A 19813-nucleotide genomic window follows, 5' to 3' on the forward strand; every position below is an offset into this window, starting at 1 on the left:
TGGCCCCCCCCTGCTTTCAGAAGTAGATATTCGACATCACATAAACGAAATGAATACCGAAGCTGACTTGCAAAACGTTAGTGAAGAACGTAAATGTATTACTTTGAAAACACTTGTGGAATCTACAGAACCGTTACTAAATCTTGAACTGTACGGAAATTTAACCAAAGTACTGGGAATAATGGCTTATGTTCTGCGCTTCGTGAACAACTGTAAATCCGCTCCTGAAAAGCAATCTGGTGTGCTTACCGCTTATGAGTTGCGGAAGGCTTCAGAATTTATTATAAGAAATGTTCAACTTAATGCATTTTCAGAAGAAATTAAGGCTTTAAAGACAGAACAACCGATTAAAACTAAAAGCAAAATCATTTCACTTAATCCATTTCTAGATGAAAACGAAATTTTAAGAGTAGGAGGTAGATTAAGAAACGCAGAAATTACCAGAGAAAGTAAACATCCCATTATATTGCCAAATAATAATCACTTCACAAAATTAATGATACAACATTATCACGAAAAACATTTACACGGAGGGTTGCATTTAATGTTATCCGCAATAAGACAGAAATACTGGATAATAAGTGCAAAGAATGAAATTAAAAAATGCATTTGGAAATGCATAAAATGTTGCAGAGTACGAGCAGTAACATCTATTCAATTAATGGGAGAACTACCTGCAAGTAGAGTGATTCCAAGTAGAACCTTTTCAAAGTTTGGCGTTGATTATGCTGGCCCATTTTCTGTGAAAATGAAAAGGGGAAGAGGTATAAGACCAATTAAATGTTATATCTGTATTTTCGTTTGTTTAGCTACAAAGGCTATCCATTTAGAGATTGCTAGCGACTTATCAAGTGAAGCATTCCTAGCTGCTCTAAAACGATTTGCTTCGAGGAGAGGAAAACCTCAAGAAATAAGAAGTGATTGTGGAACTAATTTTATAGGTTCAAATAAAATCCTCAAGGAAGCAGTTTCATCTGTCCAGTCAACCTCAGAATTTCAAAGGTGGTTAGCAAATGAAAACATAAGGTGGATATTCAACCCGCCAGCTGCTCCACATCATGATGGTATATGGGAGGCAGCTGTTAGATCTATGAAGCTGCATCTAAAGAAATGTGTTGGAACTCAAATTTTAACTTATGAAGAGTTTCTAACTCTAATTGCACAAATTGAAGCATGCTTAAATTCGAGGCCAATAACACCGGTCTCCAGTGATCCCAATGATTTGACAGCTTTGACTCCTGGACACTTTATTATAGGGACTTCTTTAACAGCTGTTCCGGAACAAGATTTAACCGAAGTACGAGTGTCTCCATTGCAAAGATGGCAACTAACACAGCAGATGTTCCAAGGGTTTTGGAAGCGGTGGTCTAAAGAGTACCTGTGCCAACTACAGCAGCGTAGCAAATGGAGACAGCCTAGCAGAAAAATTCGCCTAAATGACTTGGTTCTCATTAAGAAGATAATATGCCTTCATTACGTTGGAAACTCGGGCGAGTAATAGAAGTGTTTCCTGGAAGAGACAATAATGTCCGAGTGGTTAGACTAAAAACTGTGCACGGGGACATTAAACGTCCTATTACCAAACTGTGTCTTTTACCAGTTGAAGAACATTAACTTAAGTGTTTGTTTCATATTCAATATGTTTTATTATTATTTTCATTTCTTATTGTACTAATAATTTTATTTGTTTGTTCTAGTTTAACCCTCATAGTTAACGTTTCAATATAGTAAGATATAAGATGTTTTGCTAGAAGATTGGTAAGTGTAATATGTAATTTTACACTTTTTGAAGGTTCTTGTATGTTTTCAGTTTCTATACTTTTCATTTACTTGTTTGCATATATTGAAGATTGCATTAAGATGAATGTAATTCATCGGGGGGGGGGAGGATGTTTTGGCCTCCTCGGTGATTGCGGTGATTTGTGCCCAGAGGGCGCACCGCACAAAAAGTTAGTTGCGTTACAGAACGTAAGGGAAGCGGACACGCCAAAATGTCGGGCGTATTACCGCTAATTGAGGTAATTGCATCGTATCTGTCAGGTGGCAGAAAACTAATATGATGTATCAATTCACATGCCAGGTGGCAGAATATGTCTATCATGTACATGCCAGGAGGCATAACGCTTGTAAACATGCCAGGTGGCATACGACTTGTAAATAAATTGTAAATAAATGTACAGTAAAATATCTTGGTGCAATAGATCAAGGAACACGCATCAACAACCTTCTGATCATTTGGATACGTACAAAAGGAATATTCATATTCATAATCTGTGAGAATTTGAAGCTATTTTGGAACACTGATTTTTTTTAAAAATTTCAATATTTTAAAATTTTGAAGGTATAATCTATGAAATCACGGATATGCTTTGTAAACAATCAGTAAAACTTATGTTGGAAACTCGGAATAAACTACTGTATTTGGTAACTGATTGTACAAAGACATTTTAACTAACGTTCGCACCAGATATAGCTTAATAATGATATTACTTTATATTTCCTAATGTAAATTCATCGGTGTATTATCCAAGAGGTAACTTTTTTTTTTGGAAAAATTTCAACCAAAATTGAAAGCCCATGTATAACCTGAATTTAAAATCGTCCTTTGTATATAGCTACATATTGCCAAATTTTTGAACAATTAATTGCCTAAGCTAAACTACAAGCTGAGTCGAAGATGAGTGCCTAATGCTCGTCCATTCGAAAAGGTACTAAGGCCACAAGAATCAATTACTTTAGTTATTAAAACTTTTCAGTTATTTATTTTTATGACTAAATTATTTAAAAATTGTTTTGAGTTTGTATATAAGACGACTCCCAAACTTCGAAAAAAAAAAAAAAAAATTAAACGTTCTCAGCCGAAAATTTACAGTAGTTAGATTACTTAACTATGACATGTGCGAACAAGACGTGAGCTTCCATCTGCAAAATTTCATTTCTGTAGGGCTTACCATTATCGATTTACTATGGTTTATGCTTTACTTTTTTACCGACCTTTCTATACTTCTGTACTGGCCCACAAGCGGCCGAAAGATAAAATCGCCGAAGACTGGTAGTTTGACATGGGTTTGATTCTAGAAGAAAGAGCTAGCTGAATGGGTGCTTTCGTGGTCTTCCCCCTGTGTAACGTGGATAAGAGCTAGTTTTCCTTAGAAAGTCATTCCCGAAGTCATCTCTCCCTTTAGGCAGATAGCCCTCGCATGCTTTAACATAGAAAAATAAACCAAACTGTCTGTATAACTCGGGTACTCTCGATCACATTTGATTGGAATCGGGAAAAAGAGCTCTTATCACTATTGCCCCAAATCTATGGCAAAGGCCTGCCTGCCGCATCCACGATTATTCACGGGCCTGCTGTATTAAAGGATTTCTGATAAACAATAGCAACTGTGCAATAGCTTTTCATGTTAAATAAAAAAAAAAGCTCATTAAATTTCAGGCATTTTTTCATCGTTAACACCTTTCGAAAAAAAATGGCATTCCTTTTACGGTTTAACGAACAGCAAAAACGATGCAACATTTTTGTTGCCCATCATCTAATTTTACCCCTAATTTCTCAATTTTGTCAATGTTAAACTCATAACATGTAAATCTATACCATTGTTTCAACCGAATTAATCTGGAATTAATTCTTTATAATACATCTCATATATCCCATTTCCCACAAGTATACAACAAGTATACATGGATGAAGCATACAACAGTGCCTTTCTCAAATATTCACACAAAGTGCATTACTCCAATCTTGGCTTTGAATCAAATGTTTTTATGGGGATCAGAACATGCAATGATTATGCTGAAAAAAAAATAATAATGTAATAAGCTGCCATTATCTATGCCAGTGGTCGTCAACCCTTAGAACTTCGCGGACCACTATATATATAATTTTATATTTGGCAGACCACTAATATGAATTAAAAAAAAAAAACCCACCACCTCACAATTAACAATATTGATGAGGAATTTATAATATTTATTAAGAGCATTAAATTATAATACATGTAATTAATAATACATGTGTGTAATTCTAATTTTCGAAACATTTGGTGTTTAGCACCATGCCTTTATGGAAATTTAGGCTACGCTCCTGATTATGAATAACAATTAAAACACTGTTAACATCTCACTGACACACATATTTCGTTCACATTGAAAAATTATATGAAAAGTATAAAAATCTTACCTTTTTGTACAGAAAGCCTCACATTTCCATATCACTGAAAAGGAACTTCACGAAAAGCAAGAACAAACCGGCAGACGCAAAGCAATATCAATAAACTGAAAGTGTTATGCCGCCATCTTTTAATTATTGTGAACACAATAATCATCCCTTACTCAGCAATGGTGTCATCGGTCAACAGTTAGACAAAACAAAAACGGAAACTTTCAGTGATGCAATTATAAACAAGAATGCAGATGGTTCTGATAAAAATCTATCAAGTTGCCCATTGACACGGAGAAAAACTGTGTTATTAACGACTACAATAGCATATGTTTGCAATTCAAAAGGAAAGAGAATTCCAGTTCGCGCTATTATTTATAACAGCAGCATATCCATGGATGCCAACTCTCACTTTCAAATGTCGCTAGGTACACCTACAAAAGTAACTAAAATATCACTAAATAGGAATTTCGCTAAAAGTAGTAGCTAAAATTTTTAAAAAGTATAATCCATATTCCATAATAGGTTTCCTTACTCGTCATTTTTTAAACTGAATCTTCATAAAAATATAAATAATGTCCCAATTTTTCTGCGGACTATCAAAAAGTTTTCACGGACCACCGGCTGGCGACCACTGATTTAAGCTGTCAATCGAATCTAGCATCAAAAATATTTAATAAAAGGTAATTAATTACAACACTGAATGAAGAAATCGAATATGATGATAAGGTATAAAATATTAAGTGATAACACTATTACAAGAAATAACTTGCAAATTTCATATAAAATAGAAATATGCTATTCGCTCTCGAACCGATTAAAAAAAATGATCCAGTTTAGCGGATCTTGATTCATCAAAAAAGAGCGGATTCGTCAACAAAGAGTTCACCCTCCGAAAGTTATTATAAAAAACGTGCTAGGAAAATTCGCTAGAACATATTTCGATTTAGCATAGAAAAGAATGTTTAGCTCCCCATGTTAAATGTGATTTTAATTTTTATCGTTTCCCAACTTTTTTATTTATTTATTTTTCATTCTAAAATTAAATTGTTTAATTCTGTGTAGAAAGCAGATTTACCGATTCCGTTCGTTGTATGAACAGCTCTAATCTGGTCCCATGAAAGCAGCCTTGCTTATCTCTAAAATATAAAATTCTAGCTAGAGGGGAAGGGGAGGCTCATATTTCGGAATTATTTTCACAAAATTGGGTTTTTATAGAAAAATGCTATATTGAAAGTATATAAATGTACTTTCTATGATATCAGTAATTTAAATTACTTTACGCACATCTAGCTGCTTATATTTTTATAACATCCGAAATAGTATCCGCTAATGGTTGAATGAATAAGACTACTAAACATTGGAAGCTGGATTCAAATTCAGATTCTGGTGAATGGATTGCCTGTTAGGCATTTTCGTGGTTCTCCTCACATGCAACGTGGATGTAAGTGAGGCCAATCAAATATCGAGCTGGCCCTGATATAAGGCAATTTAATTTGAAATCGCGAAAGCATCCTTTACCTTAAGTATTTTGCCCTAATCTAAGCATTCTAATCCAATCCAACACTAAAAATAATAAATAAATTACTGTCATTTTCAAGCTGAGACCGCTGATGAATAGTAGTGAAAATAACCTTATCTATCTGCTACGAATAAGCTATGTGAATACATGAATTTAAATATACTTGAAAATTAATTTTTTGATAAGCGAATAGCCACACAATTGCGGAGTAGGGAGAAAATCTCATATAGTTAATACTGTCATTATTGATTATTCTGCTAAGTTGATAAGAAATTGAGGTCGTAAATAAAGCAACTATTTTCTTAAAACTAAAGAAAGCTTTAATTTTTTTTCGAGTTAATCTGGCAATCTAATAAACAGATGATTGTCAGTGTAAGTTTGATTTCGTAGTTTTTAAAGCAGCCTAAAAAGCGCGTGAAACCTTTTCTACGAAACGACGCGAAATACGAGTGTTTATTACTCATCACTTATAAGGGGAGGAAAAAAAATAGCAGCGTTTTTCGAAATTTAATTCATCGCACAAACACGATTTTGTGCCAAATATGGCACCCTATATTACGGTAACCTTGCAACACGCGGCTGTCTGAACTCATTTTTCCTGCTGGAATTGTTTCCGTCGCTGCTGCCGATGCGAAGCAAACTCGGCGACCTGTTGCTGATAGAGGAGCGGGAGGTTAACTTTTAAAATCTGTAATAATTAACGGTATTACTTCGTGCTAGTCGAATAAGATATTCAAAGTGAATGTGCTTGTATGATCGCACGTTACAACAGTATCAGAATGGATATTCTAAAAGGAGTTGTGTTTTATCGTTCAAATACTGGGTAGCGGAGCGTGTCTTCTCTCGAAAAGTGTTTGTTTTGCTGCAGTGATATAACCACTTGTGTTGATTGCGTTGTACTGCTGCTCCTAGATACAGTATTAAGGGACTTTGTAAAAGTGAACTTATTTTGTAGTGCTTTTTTTTTCGGACAGCAACTGACATGCATAATAATAAAGGTGGTGATGAAGAAAAAACGGAGCCGAAAGAGAACGACAAATGGATGGAAAATAATGAACACGATAAAGACTCGGAATTGAACCCTAAACAGTCGCGATTGGACGACCTGAGAGGCAGAGCCAAAAAATTTGCTTCCAATAAGTACCATGTTATCATTGTGTTGTTATGTATAATATTGTTCATCCTGTTTTTAATTGTGATAATTTTATCTGTGCAGTTGGGTACCTATAAATGCCCAGAGAAAAATGAATGCAGAACTTTTGAATGTTTAAATACAGCTGCTGCTGTTGTTTCTCGATCCGATGCGTTAGTTGATCCTTGCGATGATTTCTGGGACTATAGTTGCAATGGATGGATGGCTCGAAATCCTCTACCAAAAAACCGTGGATCATATTCTGTCTCTGACCAACTGAAAGAAGAAATTTATAGTCGCGTCCGGCACATAATCGATTTGGTACCTCATGATTCTGATCCTACAAGTCATCAGTTTAAAGTGAAAAATTTCTACACATCTTGCCGTAACTTGAAGGATATTGAATATTGGGTACCAGAAAAAATAAAGCAAGCTATTCATGAAATTGGTGGATGGGCCGTTATTAACGATTCGCCTGGTGGGCACTGGAGTCGCCAGGATGTTCTCAAAAAGCTGCATGTCACGTTTGGTGTTTCTGCGTTTTTTAAATTATTGGTTGAAGCTGATGATATCGATCCAGTTCGGAATATCATCAAAGTAAGTGATTAATTTTTTTTTGGAACATTGAGCTGCATGCTTGTGTCGTAACAATTTTTAATTATATTCAAAGACGGTTCACTAATTTAGAAACCAGGTAATGCCTTCTTAATCTGATGTAGGATGTTTGGAATTGCCCCCTAAAATGCGATTCAGATCTCAAAAAAGGAGTTTTTATTGTGAACTTCTTGAATACTTGATATATATATACAGAAAGATATTTCTTTAAATAAAGCTTAATAACTATTCATCAGCATGCTTACTGTAATTTTATTAATGATTATAGTATTATTTATGTAATTTTCTGTGAATTGGATGTTTTTTCATAGCAGCCAAGTTCATGCAAGTTTTTTTTTTCTCTTTTATTAATATATAGTTTTTAAAGCTTCCTTTTTTTAAAATCAGAATCAGCCTTTCATGACTTAATATGAAGCTTTACATAATTTAAAATGAGAAAATGCTATATTTTAATATATATATATATATATATGTTAAATTCTCAAGATATGGGGTAGTAGTATTTTGTTAAAGTAAGGCCTTCCAACATAATAGCATCAGTGTTAGTTGTTAGTGTATTAGACTCTGAATTTGTAAGAAAATAATGGGAAATAAACTAATTCTTTTGATATGCTTATGGTTATCATATTCACATGCATTTATCATATGCATCTGCTGCAATTTTTGCATTTAAATGATTGATTCAGGTAAAAATATCCCTTGCTCAAAACAGCAGCCGATATTTCAAAACTCAGCTAAACGAAATTGCTGCAGAATCTTGCAAATAAAAAACTTTTGAAATAATGGGAAATCATTCTGATTACCATTTTGGCATATGAATTAGGTCGCCAGTGATCCTAGTTCCTTCTTTCCTGTACGTTGTCTCAAAGTGTTTTTCAATTATTAATTTTGCTGCATTTTTCTCATAAATTTCAGTTAAACCAGAACATGTATTGCTTTAGTCATTTTCTTTTTTAATATTATGGCATTTTCCTCATCTAATATTTTTATAGATTTATCTAGGAGATACACAAATTAATATTATTTTGTGTTTCATGTAAGCTTTTTAACTTTATTTGCTTGAATTTCACTGTAAAATTCCGTTATGTGTAAATTTGAATTCCCATTATAAATTACATATTAACACTATATTTTGTTGATATTTGAAAGAAAGTAAGACTTAAAAAAATATACCTGCTCATGTATTTTTCAAATTTTAAAGTTGTGTTTTTAATATAAAATAATTCTTTAATTTTATAATTATCTAATAATTTATGAACATTTCTTTTTTAGCTTGTTCCAGGTGGACTTGGCCTTCCTAGCCCCAAATACTATTTCAAACCACATGATGACATGGTAATTGTATTCATAATTTTATATATCATTTTATAATTTAAATTTGTTTCTTAGCATAAGTACATTATGGTTGTTTTAATTGATCACACATTAAAATAGTACTACAAATGAAATGAAAACTAGAAGTATGCAAGACTTATTTTTTAGCAGTTTTTGTCATATGTCATAGATAATCAGAATTTGATCTTAATTTTTCAGTTTATATTTGTTTTTCTATCTATATTACAGTTTATATTTGAAAGACATTTAAAAATTTTATGCAATTTATAGTAAAAATATCTAAACAAGCTCATATGTTTCTTTTCATAAATTTCAATTTGAGATAATATAATTGTGAAATTTGTCAGCAGAACTAGAAAAGAAAAACATTTGTTTATAGTTTTTTTTTTTTTTTAATTTTTTTTTTTTTTTTTTTTTTGGGGGGGGAGGGGGTCCTTTATAATTAGAAAAAACAGTTATATAGGATGATATTTAATGAAGTAAGAAAGAAAAAAGTTTAAAAAAATTTGAAGTTCATTTCTTTTTGTTTTTAAAGTCAGACAAACTACTCATTATATTCACATTTTCTTGACTTATTCATTAAAAACTTTTGTTATTGCAATAAAAATAAACTGCTGGTAAAATGTTACAAACATTTTTGCAAAAAGTTGGGTTATGAAATTTATTAGTGGTAATACGTATGGCAACTATAAGCTTCAAATTACTCATAATATAAAGCAGTGATTCTGAAGGGAATTTTAGGACTTTGCTGTATTCCTAACCCTTTTATAAGAACCATGGTATTTTTATAATTTTTTTGTAAGAAGTTTAAATAACAAAGAAAATTTTAGTTTGGAAAATCACTTGCGGACCTGTTACTGACCCCTGGAGCTTTGCATAATCATTTGATCATAGTTTATCATGGACCCTAATTTAATCCCTGGGCTAATGCATTGCTTTGAGATTGAGAGATTTGTTCTTTTCTGACTGTTTTGTTCTGTTTAAATTTTTTAGAAACTAAAATAGTGTAATCTAATGTTATGAAAATATTTGTAAATTAATTTTATTTTATACATTTTTCAGTTTGTAAGAGCTTATAAAGACTTCATTAAGAATACAATACAAGAAATGGGAGTCGCACTGCATGATGCAAACAGATTTGCGGAAGAAATTTTCCATTATGAGAAACGATTAGCTGAGGTGTGTTTTATAAAATTTTATATCTTTTAGCTAAATTATAATTTTTAGTAAATTATATCTTTTTTAATATTTAAAAATTTTTTGTGTTTAAAGTGAATTAAATTATACTTTTCTTAAAATTTGTAGATAATGAGATATTAAAATTCAGGATAGATAATTTATAATTATTGGAGGTGTTAGTTAAACAGCAAGAATCAGCATAATCATTAATCTGCAGGACTAGTTTCGAAGGTTTAAACATTGACAAAAGCATATCAAACAAAAACATTTCTGCAACTGAAGAAGAAAGTTTTTTTGTTTAAACCTTTGAAACTAGTTCTGCAAATTTATGGATGTTATGCTAAATCTTGTTCCCTTAACACTTCCAATAATCATTGTTCACCATGTTATTTTAATTCAGAATAGAGAATTTATATTTTAATAACTTTTTGAAAGAGTTTTTTTTGCAGAAAATATTTTACAAATATGTAAAATAATAATAATAATAATAATGATGATGATGATGACAGTTTTCTATTAGAGGTAGATTTCATTGGATATGATTGTTAAATAGTCATATCAGAGGCCTTTTTTTATTGATTAGTTTTTATTATTCTTATAGCACATAACTACCCAGAATACGTTAATATTCTTGAGTTTCCTTTATTTCTATTAATTATTTTATTAGTTGACAGTATGGTAAAATTAAGTAATGTCATAAACAATATGGTAAAGTGAATTAATTTTAATTATAATTTTTTATTGGTTGAATTTTTACCTTTGTGTACAAATGATATTTATTGTGCTGGTTTAATTTTTACCCATTTATACAACTTGTAATTAATTTGGTACTTTTCTGTTTCACCGGCGCAAATCTCGCCAAGCAGACTTTGTTGGCGACAGCATACAGTATACACATAAAAAATGTTAGTTCTAAGAATTTTTTATTTTGAAGGCATAAACATTTTAATATGGTTTAAAATTTTGTAAAAAGCCGATAAATAAAGACAATAAATTTATAAAAAGACATTAATTTAAGAATTTACTATGCTTTCATGGTTCAACATCTTGATTCGCCAGTTCGTATCACGTGACCCCAAGCGATCTCATCTCACGTAAATTATGCTACAAAAATCTAATTCTCTCAGTAATTATCTACATTAATTTCAAGTTAAATCTTAATTTGGAATACAAGTTTAAATGTGAGAATTATTTCAATTCGTACGAATAGAAAAACAGAATTATAGAATACAGAAATTATGTAAAACCGCAGTGCTTTACTTCGCTAGTGCATTCTCATTAGAATGGGTGAATTTAATCTTTGATTTTGCCTTTTCTATATTTTCACCATCGCGTGAGCCGTGTGATTGCATTCTAATTGACTTAATTACCGCGAATGGGCTTAGGGCATAAAATTTAACTATCTTGTAAACATTCTACGCAATTGTATGCCAGTATTGAAAGAAACAATCTATCTAATAAGAAAAGGTTGCGACTTGTTTTGAAAATGAAGCGTAAAAGGTTACCAGCAAAGATATTCCGTTTGGCATCAGTTGTACCATTATTGGCGACTTTATCGTTTGTGCCGGCAAAACGGAAAAGTACCTTAATTTTAATTGCTGTATTATGTACGTGATTGCTATTGTTAAAAACTGCTTTAATATGTGTGCTATACTGAAATTAAGGATATTTATATATTAATAGCCTTTTACTGCTGAATTAAATAAAATTTTAGGTTACTCCTGATCCAGAAGTTCTGAGGAATACCAAAGATTTGTATGTTACTTTAACAGTGAATGAACTTGATCGTCTTTCCACAAGTGTAAGTATATGTTTCTGTTAATAGCTTGTGATTTTTTTTTAGAATGAAAAATTAATGCAATTATATCTGACATGACTATCAGTTTGTGTATGTAAGCACCATCAGTTTTCATCTACTCTTTTTAGTAATTTTCCTCTCCTTTTTTTTTTTTTTTTTCTTATTTAACCAGATTGGTCAAATGCCATTCAACTCATTGTTTCAAAGTAGCTTCATTGATTTTCTGTCAGATTTTAGGGTGAAGATCCATGAATGTAAGGTTTAAATCATACGAGTTCTGGCTTGTGCATGTAATACTTATCATAAATGGCTCTGGTATTAATTCCAGACATTCTGCACAAAGGTTAAAATTTTGACTGCAATTTTTATCTGAGACATAATTGGTAAAAGTATATTTTAGGGTACTCCTTAGTGAAACTTGGCAAATTTTGGCATTACATGGATACTGAGTTTGTGCGATTCTTTGACTTGTTATTTTGCCTTGCGTAGCGGCAATTTTTACACTAAAAATCACTGCTACACAAAGCCAAAATAACAAGACAAAGAATTGCACAAACTTGCTATCCATATACACACTGACCTATTTTCACTTGACTTTATCCATGTACACTTTGATCTATTTTCACTTAAAAAAACATCAGAGAATTGCACATCCACATACACATCGATAAGTTTTCACTTAAAAAGTCAAAGGAGTGCCCAATTCTACAGTAGAGGCAAACAAAAAATACATAATCTCAATAAACTACATTTTAAACCAACAATGAAATAACATAAAAAAGGAAAAACCTGTTATGCATTTAAGCAATACACAAAGCAAATATCCACTTACCTTATTTAGAAATTCCTTCATCTTCAGTCTGTGGCACACAATTTCTTATCAGCATCCAAAATCTTCCTAAAATTATCTGAGCTAGAATCTATATATCAGAGTCGCCACATAAATTCACAAAAATATTGAAGTCAATTTTATCAAATTGATATTTTTGAAATGGATATTGAGTCAAAAATATCCTGCGTAGTTCCCGACTGTCCAGAAAATGGCTACTAAGTAAATCTTCATTTACACACCAGTCAATTAATACACTTTTCTCCTTTCATTCTAAATCGTGCAGAAACTTCAAATTAACCTTACTACATTCAGCCATCCTACTGTCTAAACAATGAAACAAGCAATGTACTTTCTAACCAATGTACAACCACAAAAACCCTTACAAAACATCCCATGATTGAAAATTTCCCGAAATAATGCAACCGATTACGTCATAATAGGATTTCCATAACTGTAATGTTTGATAATAATAGAGTTTCCATAACATTCAACTACTCAGGTGACCATAAATGAAACAACAACTTCGCAATAATACAAGGGGTACCCTAAAGTCAACTCTAACCACATAATTTTCCAAACAGTTTTTTTTTTTTTTTTTTGAGTACTGAAGCATTGTAAAAAAAGAATAATAAAAGTATATCCTTCTAGTTTTTTTGGAGCAAGCCAGCTATGGTTTAAAACTATGTCTGGTATTATGCTGCTGTATGTTGTCAGACACTCTCTTAAAAGTGCAAACATGTAAGTCTCAGTTTTGTTCCAGATCATGTACAGTCATGAAAGAGAACATGGATGATGTTCTATTTCTATGTTGTATGAGGAGTACACAGTTGAAAAAGTGTGAATAGGGCTGTGCAAGTTGTAATCAGAAAGGACCTCCAAATCACGTTCTAAATTCAAAGAAAAACATTGAAAATAATAAACATACCATGTATTTTAATCTGAGGGGTTCCCAAAAGCTTAGTTTGCAATCAATGTCATAAATTTGCCAACGTTTACGATATCAAACTAGCAAACTACATCTTATTGCGAATGTAAATAGATGGCAAACATACTAAAATTATATTCCCGATTCTTTACTAGAAAAGCTTTTACATTATATTTTGTCAATCATTAACTTATGTAGAAAAATTGTTACCTGCTTGGAAGTGCAGGGCATGCAAATAATGTAAAATACATTAAATCTGATTGTCTGTACATGAGCTGTTCATGTCTTTATTATTATGTTTTCTAAGAAATCACTATTTATTTCTTAATACCGACAGAACAGTGTCTTTCCTGCATGTATTTATATATATATATACATTTACTATGAATTTAATGTAGCTAGAAATATGATATTAGATATATTTTATTCATATATTATTTATTTTTACAGATACTGTGGACAGATCTGCTTCAGAGTTATTTTCCAGGAGTTGTAGGTCCAGAAACTGAAGTGGCAGTATTATCTGAAAATTATTTTAGAGATGTATCCAGAATAATATCTTCTACTGATAACAGGTAAATGAGCATATTTTTATAGCTAAGTAGTAATTATCTAATTTTCTTCTAATACATAATTTTTCTGCATGATTTTCTCATTATAGTGTGCTGAACAATTACTACATGTGGAGATTGATGCATACATTCGTTCCACATTCCTCCTCAAAATTTAGACTTGTGGCAAATCACTTTAAACAAACCTTTGAAGGTATTTCCTTTTTATATTTATTATTAAGCATGCTCAATATAATACCGTATATACCCGCGTATAAGTCGAGATATTTTGGACAAAAAAGAGACTTCAAAGTGGGGGAGTCGACTTATATGCGGGGCCATAAAAAATTAAAAGAATCGGACGTTCAAAAATTTCTTTATATAATACAGTTGCTTTCTTCCTGCACTCAAATTGGACGACTTATCAAATAAGTCACTTACTTGAAGTAATTTCATGACTTAAATTATGTGACGAACTAATCACAGAGTTTCATACTTTAACTAGAGTACATTAATTGCTCAGTGGGTTAAAGATGCTTGGAATGAAATACCCTCTGAAATGATTATAAAATTTTTAAAATGATTATAAAATCATTTTAAAAATGTTGTATTAGCAACGAACTAGACGGCACGGAAGATGATGCTGTTTTTGAAAGTGAAAATGACGACGAAGGCTCTACTAGTGATTGTAACAATACAGAGTTCGAGAGTGAAAATATGTATGATGACGAGCCAATGACGACAGAAGAGTTCTATGAAATGTTTGGCGAATCTGACCATGAATCGGACGTTGAAGGATTTTGATTTTGTTTATTTACCAAGGTATTTTTTTTTTCTCAGATGATTTTGAATAAATGTAGTACTTAAAAAATTTTTTTCCGAAGTTTATCGATCGATTTCGGAAGTGGGGGGTCGACTTATACGTGGGTTTTTTATTTTCTACGAATTTTTTATGTCGAAGTGGGGGGATCGACTTATACGCGGGTATATACGGTATATGATAATATATTATTATGTATAATATTAATAAGATTTGTTAAATATATATGTTAAATGATTATATTAATGATTTGTTAAATGTATATAATATAATATAATATTAATATGATTTGTTAAATGCATATAATATTTATATGATTTGTTAAATGTATGTTAACTTGAATGATGAGAATAGACGTAAAGTAACTATCACTGTAGTAAATTAGGTATGAAATGCTGCTGAAAATCTATTCCGACATGTTTTTCTAAATTGAGCAACCCAAGAATGTTGCCACAAGCAGCAAACAAGACTTAAGTGTATAGAAGCAGTTGAATTTTTAAAAATAATTTATAAATACGCATCTCAGTATGTCAGGGGATGTAAGTAATCACTTTCTATTCTGTAAATTGTTTATTATTTTATTTATTTAGTTTGACAGATATTATTGGCAGATATATAATTTTTGTGTTTAAAGTGTATGTGTTTGTTTCTTTTTTATTTGCTGTGTTAATCGAAGTTTTTAAAAATTAATTCACTTATTGTAGCTTCTTCTGAAAGTAAAGTAAAAAATCATTAATTGACATTTCATGGATCGTATCTTGGAATAAAAAGAGTAATAGCTATTAATCATCTTTAACATAATTGTGTGCCATTTTACATACAAATGACATTGTCATATTATGCATATCATGAAATATATTTTATTAACACATTTAAGACTGCTGACGTGAATTCATGAAATATATTTTATTAACACATTCCAGACCGCTGATGTGAATTCATGTCATTTCAAATTCTGTTCCTGGTTACTGCTGATGTGCATTCACATTATTTCAAATTCTATTCCTGTTTATCACCCAATATTTATTTAACAATATAAAAAGACGCCCTTTTTTTAAACAAAAGAAAATTCTTTTAACTAAATTTTAAATTTTATTTACTATATATTTATTAAAACATAATAATAATTAAAACATAAACATAATAATGACACATACAAAGAAAAATTTATATTTAAATTTGTTTCTTGTCTGAAATCTAAAGATTTGTATCTGTAAGAAATTTCTGTTAGGTACATTGCATATGACTGCTGAATATTAAATTTCAGCCTCACATTTATTTCAAATAATTATAATATATCAGATAAGCCACTAAATAACTTACTTTTAATTTGAAAAAATTATAAAAACTTCCTAAGTAGGACCCCCCTTCCAAAAGACAACCTATTTCTTTTTATTTATTATATATTTTTGATTCATGCAGAAAAAATGCACACGTACAGACATAAATAAACGTCTTTAATTCTCACTACAACATCTCATGGCATTTTAATTTCGATAAAGTGTATCTTAAGAGAAAAATTACTAGAAAGTATCTTTGTCATGAATTGTAAGCTCAGTGGTTTCAATTATGGGGGGTGGATTTTTTTCTTCACACATAAATTTTCTCCCAAATGGAGTAGTTATTGCAAAAATTGATAACTGAGAGTGTTTATCATTTTACAAGTGCAAATAAAAGTTAATCAAGTTTGTGTCTTCATATCTTTGAATAAGATTTATATGATAATATAAATTAATTACCTCCATTCATATTTTATCTGGGCATTACTGATGTTCATTTTTGGTAATGAAAGTAATGTAAAATTGAACTTCATTAAGGTGTGAAACCTCTTCTTCAACTTCTTATAATAATGCTAATTAATTTGCAAGAAACATAGCCACAGGCCATGTAAAATTGCTTCAGCGATTGCATGTTGCCTGCAGACTGCCAGTTTAAGAACTGCATTTGAGTGTTTTATATAATGGTTGCTGTACGAAAGTCCAAGTATTTAATTCTGCTTTCCTTTTTTTCAGGAGTGACAGATTTAAATCTGGAGTACCAGGACAACTGGGAATTCTGCATAGATGTGACTAGTCAATTTTTAGGTCATGCCATTGGTGCTATGTATGTGGAACATTATTTCCCCCGAAGTTCTCATGAAGAAGTAAGTGGTATTTCTAGAAACATGGCAGGTATATGAGTAAAATAAAAATTGGATAAATGAGAAATAATGAGTAGTAAATCTTACTGTTATCAAAAAAGTTTTCTTTAATGCAATCTAAGATTGCTCTGGATCTACTATTACACATACAAACTAGGTATTTAGTTGAATCCATTAGATAAAATTTGTATCTGAATGAGAACTAATTTAACTTTGGCTGGAAAGGTAGCAACTGTTCTGTGCACTAGGTATCCTGCTAAAATACTGTTTAATTTTTCAGCTCTTAATGAAAGCAAAAAGGGTGCTTTCATACTCTAGTACTATATCTACAAGAAGATATTGCTAAAAACTATATTTTAAAAATTTTTAGTTATTTATGACTTCCCCAAATAAATAAATTAATTAAAATTAAGACTATTTAATTTCACAGCTATTGTAGCTTTTGGTATTCAAAGGCCAGTAATATAAAATCCTTTTCCAAAATAAATTAATTAATTTAAATTTTAAGAAAGGTTATCTAATTTCTCAGCTATTGTAGCTTTAGGTATTCAAAGGGCAGTGATATTTAGTTGTATATGAAGCTTCTTAAAATTTTTGCATTGCTGTTGAATTTATTTATTTTCTGTTAAATATCACCAACTTCTTTTAAGTTTTCAATTTTATGAATAGTAATGCATGCATTATATATTGGTACTTCTTTATTATGGCAGCCGCCAAGATTGAATTACCAGTCAACTGAGATATCTTGTCAAAATCTGGCTACATGCCTTATACTTTGCCATGTAATCTTATATTAGCACCATGTTGCATTTTTATTTTTATATTATTCATTTTTTATGAGGTTTTCGAGTTTACATTGTGGATTTAAAATTATGTTCTTTCTCTCTCTCTCTCTCTCTCTTTTTTTTTTTTTTTCTGATTATGACATTAGCAATCTTTAATTTACCAAGTAATGAGGTGGAATGAGTGTGCAAAAATGGCCGAAACATGAAACTTTATGTTAATGACGAAACCATTTGAAGGTGCAGTGTTAAAAATTGCAAAAAGAACAAGGCTGCCAGTCATTACTGCTGTTAGATTTATGTATTCTTGAGCAGAGGAGTTGATGTTCATGAAATGGTGTAATAAACAGCTTAGTATGTGTGAAAGTTCTGCAATCGACTGGAACTATTACATGCAATAAAATAACAATAATAATAATAAGGATTCTTAAAAATATTCTTAGGAAATGACATGCAAGTATTATTGTTATTATATATTGTGTTGCTTATTTTTACATTCGTGCTTCAAGAGCTTTGTAAAATTATAACTGAGATCTTTGCACAAATTTAAAATTGCCAAATATGGTTGGGGCCTATTATAATAAAGAAGTACTGATATATTAATATGTAAATTAAAATGTGATTTTAGTGTTTCTATTTAGTAAATCTATAATATTTTCAACTAAAATTGTTTTTATGGTGGTTAATTTACATTACTTATTTTTTTGCTGCTTAAATTAGGCTAATGCATATCAAGGTATGTAATTATGTCTTTTACTTCTCTACCAACTTTATTTTGTCAACATAAAAAATTTTGATTATATTCTGTATTGAATACATTTTTGAAAATCTCTGTTATGTGTCTACTTTTTTTTTTTTTAATGTTTCAGAGTGATGCCATCTTTTTTGAGATGAAGTTATATATAAAATTATTTTCTAATATTGTTTTCATTAAATTATATTTATAAATTTATTTTTACTAGTTTAATAAATTCTTGTCTATAGTTAACACTGTTTAGATCTAATGATGATGAAATAAGATTTAAATGTTTTATAATTCATATTACATTCTGGGCAGTATATAGTTTAACTTTTGATTATAGTGATTAATTGAAGTGTAAATTGAAAAATTCAGTACATAATTATGGTCCCTTTGATTGTAAAAATTGGTGGAGGTTCCATGAAATTAGTACTATTCATAAAGGTTATATGGTTTGGTTTATTAAGGCAAAGCACACTAGGGCTATCTGCCTAAGGGGAGGGATGCTTTCATGGAGGACTTTCTAAGGAAAACTGGGTCATATACACATTACCCATTGGGAAAACCAGTAAAATGCCCATGCAGCCAGCCTGTCCACAAGATTCGAACCTCGGACCGAACTATCAGTGTTCAGTGACTTTTACCGCTTAGCTGCTGCACACCATTCATGAAGGAATAGATCTTTCTCTATTTAGTTAGATTATCAATAAATATAATTTTTTGACATAGTAAAACTTATACTTTTGCCAAACATGCTGATAGAAGTTAAGATGTTAATTTAGTTACATAATCAACAGATATTGATTATGGATATAGAAGTAATTAAAATTGACTTTAAAATTTACTAATTAATTACTTACGTAAATATGAGCTCAGGCCTTGAGATTATCTGACAAAACAAATTCATTAAAACTTGCACCAATTATTCTGGCATCAAAAATCTCTGATATAAATTAAAATAATAACAAAATAATTATTGTCTTTGTGAAATCAGTGCCACCTGCCAGGTCTTATGAATAAAAATAGGATTACATAGTTTTACAGTGTCTGATAAAACATTTTGCTGAAGCCTGATCTTTCGGTGTTTTGAGTATGTACTTTGACATTACACTTATTCATTATTGTCATAAAATAACATTATTGGACATTTTTCATTTCATGGTTGAGGGGAAATTAAGTACAGTAGAACTTCAATTATCGGAATCAATTGGGAACGGACCCTATTCAGAAAATCAAAAATTCAGATAATTGGATTTTTTTCTGAAGAAAGGGTGTACGTAC

At 30.8% G+C, this 19813-nt stretch overlaps 1 protein-coding gene across 1 annotated transcript in view; it reads left to right on the forward strand.

The window, feature by feature from the left end:
- The first annotated feature begins 6288 nt into the window (after positions 1 to 6288).
- The window catches only part of LOC118193918 (endothelin-converting enzyme 2-like), a 44863-nt gene continuing 31338 nt past the window's right edge, over positions 6289 to 19813 (forward strand). Inside the window, exons 1-7 of the mRNA XM_085814911.1 lie at positions 6289 to 7413; positions 8704 to 8766; positions 9829 to 9945; positions 11660 to 11746; positions 13951 to 14075; positions 14162 to 14265; positions 16884 to 17014. Of these exons, the coding sequence (XP_085671037.1) occupies positions 6667 to 7413; positions 8704 to 8766; positions 9829 to 9945; positions 11660 to 11746; positions 13951 to 14075; positions 14162 to 14265; positions 16884 to 17014 (1374 nt within the window). The 5' untranslated portion in view covers positions 6289 to 6666. The remainder of the gene's footprint in view (positions 7414 to 8703; positions 8767 to 9828; positions 9946 to 11659; positions 11747 to 13950; positions 14076 to 14161; positions 14266 to 16883; positions 17015 to 19813) is intronic.

Source organism: Stegodyphus dumicola, chromosome 4 (genome assembly GCF_044657685.1).
Source record: "Stegodyphus dumicola isolate Sdum_Otavi_A_Nest chromosome 4, ASM4465768v1".
Taxonomy (NCBI): Eukaryota; Metazoa; Arthropoda; class Arachnida; order Araneae; family Eresidae; genus Stegodyphus; species Stegodyphus dumicola.